This window comes from Rhinopithecus bieti, unplaced genomic scaffold (genome assembly GCF_001698545.2).
Source record: "Rhinopithecus bieti isolate Rb0 unplaced genomic scaffold, ASM169854v2 scaffold_1466, whole genome shotgun sequence".
Classification (NCBI taxonomy): Eukaryota; Metazoa; Chordata; class Mammalia; order Primates; family Cercopithecidae; genus Rhinopithecus; species Rhinopithecus bieti.
In genome coordinates, this window is record NW_016803386.1 from 134,957 (window position 1) to 144,506 (window position 9,550).

A 9,550-nucleotide genomic window follows, 5' to 3' on the forward strand; every position below is an offset into this window, starting at 1 on the left:
CACTGCTTTCAAAACTTGAGTCTTGGTTCATTTCTTAGTCAACGTGGCCTAAATAAAGACTATGGAAAATTTCCTTCTCATTCTACTTTGAGTAGAATGAAAATATAGTTTGTCGAAGTTGGTTTAAAAATATATTTCTGCCTTTAAAGGAACTCTGAGATTGTTTGCTTAATATTTTCATGCATATAGTAGCATACATTGTTATGTATTACATACATTGAAGCTTGTGTGAAGGTAAATTTTATCCTCTGTCTATCTTTATATTTTTCTAATTTTTGTATCATGTTAAAAAGTACCTTACACAAAATAGAGATTCAGTCATGACATGTTAACACACATCAAGCTTCAGTGAAACATCTTATTGGAAGAAAAAATAAAATTATTACTATGTAAAAGATTTGAATGCTGTCAAGTAATTTTCAGTTATTAAAATATAGGTTTTGAGAATCATTTGTTTACCTTTTTTATAGGAACTCTTGACCCTAGTTCCCCATACACTATGGTGTCACCAAGTGGACGAGCCGGGAACTGGCCAGGATCTCCTCAAGTGTCCGGCCCCTCACCAGCAGCACGCATGCCTGGAATGTCACCAGCCAACCCCTCACTACATTCTCCGGTTCCAGATGCTTCTCATTCCCCTCGAGCTGGAACAAGTGAGTATCATCAACATTTTTATGTTCTTTTTTAGTATAACTCAAAGTGACGTATTTTGTTGCATCCTCACATTTGAAAGTCATGACCTACTTTTTGAGAGAGGATACTTAAAGGATATTACAAAGGATCATGATGAAGAGATGCATAAGGGGAGTGGAGTTTCCATGCCCTCTGTGAGCCTCCACATGTTTGGCTATCTGGAAGTTCTCCAAACTCTGTCGTTTTGGGTTTTTATGGAAGTTTCATCACGTAGGCATTATTGATTAAATCACTGGCCACTGGTGATCAACTTTGGGGATGGGGCTGAAACTACCAACCCTCTAATCATGCCTTGTCTTTCCTATGATCAGCCCCCTTCCTGAAGCTACCTAGGGGCTGCCAGCCATCAGCCATCTCATAGCATACAAAAGGACACTTAACCACTTTGAAGATTCCAAAAATTTTAAGATTTGTATGCCAGGAGCTAGGACAAAGACCAAATATATATTTCACAATATCACACATATTAACACAGAAGAGAATTATATACATTTATTGGTTAGCTTTTGCTACATAACATTTAGTGGCTTAAAACAATATATGATTGTTATATATTGGTTCACAATTCTGCAGGTTGGCAGTTTAGGCTGAGCACAGCTGAGTGAATCTTTCAGGCTCTGCTGGGCAGCTCACTCATGTGTCTGTAGTCAGCTGCTGGGTTCGTTTGGGACTAGCTGATCTAAGATGGCCTCAGATGGCAAGGTTTCGCTCTGCTTTGTGTGGTTTCACACTTGATCTGAGGCTTGTTCACATGGTGGCTCAACAGGATTTTAAGGCAGGGAGTAGAAGCTGAGGCCTACAACTAGCCCAGTGTCACTTCCACCACATTCTGTTGGTCAGAAGCAAGTCACTAGGCCAGCCAGGTTTCAGGTGGAGAAATAGAGTTCACCCCTTAAAGGAGTTGCTGCAAAGTCACATTGCAAGGGGCCTGGATACAAGAAGGAGAAAAATAGTGGCCATTTTTGCTAACAGGTTGTTAATATACGATTGTTACACCACAAGGAGTAACTGCAACAGTACAGAATGATTTAGAACATCAAAGATTTGTGATGAAGGCAAAACAGGAAGCAGTGAGATAGTATGTATTTGTAAATGACATAACATGTTTTCCTTCCCAAAAGGTTCTCAAACAATGCCAACAAACATGCCTCCACCTCGTAAACTACCTCAGCGCTCTTGGGCGGCATCCATACCTACCATCCTCACTCACAGTGCCTTGAACATTTTACTGCTGCCCTCTCCAACGCCAGGCCTTGTGCCTGGTCTGGCAGGTAGTTACCTTTGTTCTCCACTTGAGAGATTCCTTGGATCAGTCATCATGAGACGACATCTTCAAAGAATTATTCAACAAGAAACGGTATGGGTACCTAGTGACCTTCTAAGTTAAGGGTAAAATGCTCAGTTGTCCTGCAGGATAGGATCTGAACTAACGTGACATTCCTTCACCTTCCCTCCTTTAACAAGCTCGTTAGAATTATGCTTTTCACCCTAAACTGGCATTAAAAATGGACTCCATTATTTTCTTTTCCATTCTTACGTTAACATATTTCTGCGTTATACAGTTTGCTGTGCTGTAGCTTCTATGTTATGTGGCTAACATGAACCTGGAGATAGGTCTCTGCAGCACACAGGACCAGTGCGCACAGGATCTGGCCTTGCAGAGAATAGCATACCAGTAATTATTTGCCTTCTGGAGTGCCCGTGCAGGCAGACTGATTTTGAATCTGAGACTTTATGGAAATAAAATAATTGGCTGGATGTGGTGGCTTAGACCTATAATCCCAGCACTTTGGAATGCTGAGGCAGGAGGATGACTGAGCCCAAGCTTTCCAGACCACCCTAGGCAATATAGCAAGACCCTCTCTCTACAAAAAATTTAAAAAATTATCAGGCATGCACCTGTAGTCCTAGCTACTTGGGAGGTTGAGGCAGGAGGATTGCTTGAGACCAGGAGTTCCAGGTTACAGTGAGCTGTGATCATGCTGCTGCACTGTATCCTAGGTGATCAAGTAAGACCCTGTCTCTAAAAAAATAAAAATAGAAAAAAAATTTAAAGAAAATTATTTATGGTTACAAGGACAAAAGCTTCTTTTAAAATACATGAACAGGACAGGCAAGGTGGCTCATGCCTGTAATCCCAGCACTTTGAGAGGCTGAGGTAGGCAGATCTCTTGGGGTCAGGAGTTCAAGACCAGCCTGGGCAACATGATGAAACCCCGTCTCTTCTAAAAAATACAAAAATTTGCCATGCATGGTGGTGTGCCCCTGTAATCCCAGCTATATGGGAGGCTGAGGCAGAATTGCTTGAACCCGGGAGGCGGAGGTTGCAGTGAGCCGAGATCGTGCCAGTGCACTCCAGCCTGGGCAACAGAGCGAGACTTCGTCTCATAAATAAACAAATAAATAAATAAACAATTGAATTTTTAAAAACTCTTGTAGAAAAAAGACTTCTAAAAAAAAAAAAAAAAAAAAAATTTGAAATTTTAAAAACTCTTGTAGAAAAAAAAATTCTAAAAAAAAAAAAAAAAAGAAGACTTGTAACTTATCCTATGGTGATAAAGCCTTAGGAGATAATTTATAATTGAGAGCACCAGTTCTAGAGTCAGGCTGCCTGGGTTTGTAGCCAGCCATACTACCTGCTAATGTGTGTTTGGGCAAATTACTTCATATAATAGTATTTACCTAACTGATAACAGTTGTGGGAATTTGAGATATTTCATGTAAAGCCCTTAATATAATGTCTTGGCATTTTCATTATTTATAATTACTGTTATTATTGGTAGATGCATGTATTAATGAGGTAGTCAAAATGGTGAATGTTTAGGCTGGGCACCGTGGCTCATGCCTGTAATCCCAGCACTTTGGGAGACCAAGGCGGGCAGATCACTTGAGGTCAGGAGTTTGAGACCAGCCTGGCCAACATGGCGACACCCCACCTCTACTGAAAATAAAAGACCAGGCACGGTGACTGATGCCTGTAATCCCAGCACTTTGGGAGGCCGAGGCAGGCAGATCACTTGAGCCCAGGAGTTCGAGACCAGCCTGGCCAACATGGTGAAACCCCATCTCTACTAGAAATACAAAAATTAGCCGGGTGTGGTGGCACACGCCTGTAATCCCAGTTACTTGGGTGGCTGAGTCATAAGAATAATTTGAACCCGGGAAGCAGAGGTTGCAGTGAGCTGAGATTGTGCCACTGCACTCCAACCTGAGCAGACAGAGAGAGACTCTCTCTCAAAACAAACAAACAAAAACAAAAAGTATCTGGGCGTGGTGGCACATGCCTGTAATTCCAGCTACTTGGGAGACTGAGGCAGGAGAATCGCTTGAACCTGGGAGGCAGAGGTTGCAGTGAGCCGAGATCGTGACACTGCACTCCAGCCTGGGCAACAGAGCAAGACTCCGTCTCAAATAAAAAAAGAATTAAAAATGATGAATGTTTAAAATATATGTGAAGCCATTTTGCAACCTTCATACTAAGATTTGGTACGGAAACATTTTTGAATAAATTAGCATTCAAAAGAAAAAAGAGAAAAATAATAAAATAAACTAAAATTAGCATGCAAAATGGTTATCATCAGACCTGGGATCTAGCGTCAGCTATGCCACTTACTATCTATGTAAGCTTTCAGCTCTTTGACCTCATTTTGCTCAGCTACATAATCAACATACTCTGCTAAAACAGGGGTCAGTAAACTATGGCCCCTGGTTGCTATGTCCTTCTCACCACCTGTTTTTGTAAATAACGTTTTATTGGAACACAGCCACACCTGTTCATTTATGTATTGTCTATAGCTGCTTTCAGCTGTTATGACAACATTGAATAGTTGTGACAGAGACCATATAGTGCATAAAACCTGCAACTTTTCTATGTAACACTTTACAGAAAAGTTTGTCAACCCCTGGGCTAAAATAAGAGCCTAATCCAGATCTAACCTTTTGTAATTGTACTCTGTATTCTTTTTTTCTAATGTGCCACTTTAAAAATATATATATATATTGTGGAAAATGTTCAGCATATACAGAAGTAGAATAGTATAATGAACTTCTGTACTCTCATCACCCACCTCCAACAGTTAACTAATATCAGTATTGTTTCATCTAGAACTCCTCCCCCCAGATTTTCACAGCAAATCTCAGACATAATTTCTTCCATAAAAATTTTTGCATGTGTCTCTAAAAGGTATGGACTCCTAAAACAAAAAAAAAGTGCACCATTCTCATACCTAAAAAAAAAATTTCTTTATCACCACATATCTAGTTAATACCCAGATTTCCCAGGTTGTCTTGATTTTTTACACTTTGAATCAGAACTCAAATAAGTTTTTCTAAGTCCCGTTCAAAGTTTTGGTTCCCCCCTCTAGTTCTCCTTCTTCATCCTTATACAATTTGGAATCACTGAATATTTTTTTGATCCCTATGTTTTCTATCACATTGGTCAGTCCTCTGGATCAAGCTACTGAATGAATTCAGGCTCAAGTTTTTTGATGTTGTTTTGCAAGAATACTTCATAGGTAGAATTGTGTTCTTCCTTCAAGAGGCACATAATGTCTGATTGCATTTCTTTTTGCAATGTTGCCAGCAGTTGATGCTGAATGCTGTAGGTGCCTTTGTTTTGGAATAGGTATCAACTTAGTGGTTTTGCTTTTGGAACAGTTCTCTCAGTAACATCTTCATTTTCTCTTTGATTTACATGTTAATTTGATGTGTCCTTATTTTGCAGCTGCAGCTGATAAATTCCAATGAACCCGGAGTGATCATGTTTAAGACTGATGCACTGAAATGCAGAGTTGCCCTTAGTCCCAAAACCAACCAAACGCTTCAGCTAAAAGTGACACCTGAAAATGCAGGACAGTGGAAACCTGATGAACTTCAAGTTTTAGAGAAATTCTTTGAAACAAGAGTATGTGTTTAATAATGCATAATTTGAATATAATTAATGAAACAGAAGCATTAATGTAGAATGAAGAATAACTTGCTTTATTTATCCCTGTAGGTTGCAGGACCACCATTTAAAGCTAATACGTTAATAGCCTTCACCAAGCTATTAGGAGCTCCTACACACATCCTGAGGGATTGTGTGCACATTATGAAGCTGGAGCTGGTAAGTTACAGAGATATACATTTCCAGCAAGGTTTGTTTGAGGAGGTTAGACTTGGTGGGAGCAGTGTTTATTGGTTTTCACCCATCTATATAGTTTCTTCTATTTTTCTCTTAAATTCTTAAATATTTTTAACTTAAATTTTATTTATCTTTGAATAGGTAACACATTTCTGTTTTATCTTTTGAAGTTAAAACAAGATAATATAGTGAGAAATTTCCCATCAGTTCCTGTCTAGCTATCCCTGTCCCCTCCATCCCTGTCCACCTGTCTTCTGGCCAACCAGAGTTACCATGGCTTGCCTCTCCTTCCAGAGATGGTCCATTCATAAAAGCAAATAGCATTGCTCTCATAAACTTTTGATTGATTGAGACAGGGTCTCATTCCGATGCCCAGGCTGGAGTGCAGTGATGCGATCTCGGCTCACTGCAGCCTCAACCTCTGGGGCTCAGGTGATTCTCCCACCTCAGCCTCCTGAATAGCTGGGACTACAGATGCACGCCACCATGCCTGGCTTTTTTTTTTGTTGTTGTTGTTGTTTTTGTAGAGATGGGGTTTCACCATGTTGCTCAGGCTGGTCTTAGACTTCAGGTCTCAAGTGATCCACCCACTTTGGCCTCCCAAAGTGCTGGGATTACAGGTGTAAGCCACTGTGCGTGGCCTTCTTGTAAATATTTTAAATGAAATGATATTTACACATCCTGTTTTGTACTTTTTTCCATTTTTATTATGAGCTGGTTTATGTATAAATTTATAACATATAATTTAAAAAAATGTGACTCCTCACCTTTGTTGGTCCTAGACTTTATGTCCTGAATAGCTGTTAAAACTGAAGTACAGGCCGGACGCGGTGGCTCACACCTATAATCCTAGCACTTTGGGAGGCTGACGCAGGCAGATTGCCTGAGGTCAGGAGCTCGAGACCAGCCTGGGCAATGTGAAACCCTGTCTCTACTAAAAATACAAAAAAATTAGCTAGGCATGGTGGCACGGCCTGTAGTCCCAGCTACTCAGGAGGCTGAGGCAGAAAAATCGCTTGAACCTGGGAGGCGGAGGTTGCAGTGAGCTGAGATCTTGCCACTGCATTCCAGCTTGGGTGATGGAGTGAGACTGTCTCAAAAAAAAAAAAAAAAAAAAAAAAAAAAAAACGGGCACGGTGGCTCATGCCTGTAATCCTAGCAGTTTGGGAGGCCGGAGCGGGCTGATTGCCGGAGCTCAGGAGTTCCAGACCAGCTTGGGCAACATGGTGAAACCTCATCTCTACTAAAAATGCAAAAAAATAAGCCAGGCATGGTGGCACATGCCTGTAGTCCCAGCTACTTGGGAGGCTGAGGCGAGAGAATAGCTTGAACCCAGGAGGCAGAGGTTGCAGTGAGCTGAGATCATGCCACTGCACTACAACCTCGATGACCGAGTGAGACTCCGTCTCCAAAAAAATCAATCAATCAGTCAATCTGAAGTGCAAAGTAAGAGACAGCAGGATGCTCCATGGGCAGCAGCTGCCTTCAGAGCACGGAATATCTGTTCTTGGTTTGTTGGCCCTTTGGGGATTTCCCTTAGTTTCTGCATAGCTCAGTCTGCATTCGTGTTAGTTTTCTAGGGCTGCCACAACAAATTACCACAAGCTGAGTGGCTTAAAACAATAGGAATTTATTATCTCACAGTTCTGGAGGCCATAAATCCTAAATCAAGGGGTCAGCGGGGTCATGCTTTCTGAAGACTCTAGGGTTGAATCTATTCCATGCGTTTCTCTTAGCTTCAGGTGGTTCCAGCGGTCTTTGGTATTCCTTAGCTATAGACTCATCACTGCAACCTCTGCCTCTGTCATCACATAGTGTTCTCTCTGTGTGTGTGTCTCTGCCTGTGTCTCTTCTGTTCTTATAAAGGACAACAGTCATATTGAATTAAGGACCATTCTAATGACCTCATCTTAATTTGATTACATCTACAAAGACCTGGTTTTCAGATAAGATCATATTCGTGGGTGCTGGGGTTAGGAATTCATGTCTTTTCAGGTGTGCAATTCAATGCATAACAGCATTTAAAACATGCCTTTTGGCTGGGTGTGGTGGCTCATGTCTGTAATCCCAGCACTTTGGGAGGCCAAGGTGGGTGGATCATCTGAGGTCAGGAGTTCGAGACCAGCCTGGCCAACATGGTGAACCTCCATCTCTACTAAAAGTACAAGGAATTAGCCAGGCATGGTGATGGGCACCTGTAATCCCAGCTACTCAGGAGGCTGAGGCAGGAGAATCGCTTGAACCCAGAAGGTAGAGGCTGCAGTGAGTCGAGATCATACCATTGCACTCCAGCCCGGGTGACAGAGCAAGACTCTGTCTCAAAAAATAAAAAATTAAATAAAAAGATGCCTTTCCACCCTCAATATTTTTAGTGTTTGTGGTGGATGTGATGTCCAGGATATCAAACCTGGCGTATTGCTTGAAATGGAGGGGCGTATTGCTTGAAATGGAGGAGCATCTTGCTTTATTCACTGAACAAATCTTGGAGATCTTTCCATATCAGTATATAAAGGATGTCTTTGTTTTGTGTTGTTTAACAAAGCTTAGTATTTCATTAGGTGAATGTATTAAAATTTCTAAGTACTCCCAACTTGTTGGCCATTTTGGTTTCTTCTGATATTTTGCTGTTACAAACAGTGCCACAATAAAGAGCCTTTTTATGGATGTGCCAGTATACCTGTAGAATTGCTGGGTTGAAGGATATATATAATTGTAAGTTTGGTAGATTTTGCCAAATTGTTCTCCATAGAGGTTATGCCAGTTTATATTCCTACCACCAGTGAGAGTATTGGCTTTTTCCCACATCCTTGTCAACAGTTTTATCAGTCTTTAGACTTTGGGTCTTTCTGATTTGTAGATTTTTAGGTCTTTTGATTTGTAGGAATTGGGTATGTACATTAGCGAAGTTAGCCCCTTGGGATATTCGTTGTAAATATTTTTTCCTCGTTTTTCATTTGTGTTTTGACTTGACTTTTGGTAGGTTTAGCTATGCAAAATTTTCTTTTAAATAGTGTAAATGTATCAATATTGGTTTTTAAGTTTTCCTGATTTTGTATCATTGTTAGATTCTTCTCACTCCCAGATTTTGAAATAATCCTCCCAAAGTTTTTTTCTAATACCATTTGGATTCATTTTTTTAATTATTTAAATTTTTTAATCTATTTTTATTTATTTATTTTGAAACAGGGTCTCACTTTGTTTTGGTGTCAAATGTGAGGAGGTATGGATCCAACTTTTTCAGATGCTAATTTATCATATAATCAATCTTCTCTGTATGGGGAGATTTTGAATTCTTTCCTGTGAAAGTATGTAGTTATATAGATGGAATCCAGATGGCAGCTGATACATTTTTTCAATCTTACAGTGGTCTTTTCATTTTAATGTTTCTAGTGTTGATTTGAGTAACTTCAATTACCTCACTGGTTTTTTAGTTAGTGTTTTACTATACATATTGGGGCAATAGTATTCTTTTGCTAATAGTCTCAACATTTGGCTTCTGATCTAATAGGCTGTAGGAAACATTATTTATGTCAAAAAGAAATCCATTTGAATTTTTTTTTTTTTTTAAGGAAGAGAAATATATTTATTCTTCATTAAGTGAAAGGGGATTATTCCTATAGGTCTTCATCCTTGTTATCTTCGCATTGAGTACGCCGAAGAAGAGAAATCTGAGGGGTTGGTTTTGCTGTCTCATGGATGGCAAATATAGAGAAGGCAGAAGCATAGGCAAGAAAG

At 40.1% G+C, this 9,550-nt stretch overlaps 1 protein-coding gene across 1 annotated transcript in view; it reads left to right on the plus strand.

The window, feature by feature from the left end:
- MED14 (mediator complex subunit 14) overlaps window positions 1-9,550 on the plus strand; it is a 90,787-nt gene that overhangs the window by 74,397 nt on the left and 6,840 nt on the right. Inside the window, 4 exon segments of the mRNA XM_017882144.1 lie at window positions 471-653; window positions 1,815-2,050; window positions 5,417-5,596; window positions 5,690-5,828. Coding sequence (XP_017737633.1) covers window positions 471-653; window positions 1,815-2,050; window positions 5,417-5,596; window positions 5,690-5,828 — 738 coding nt within the window.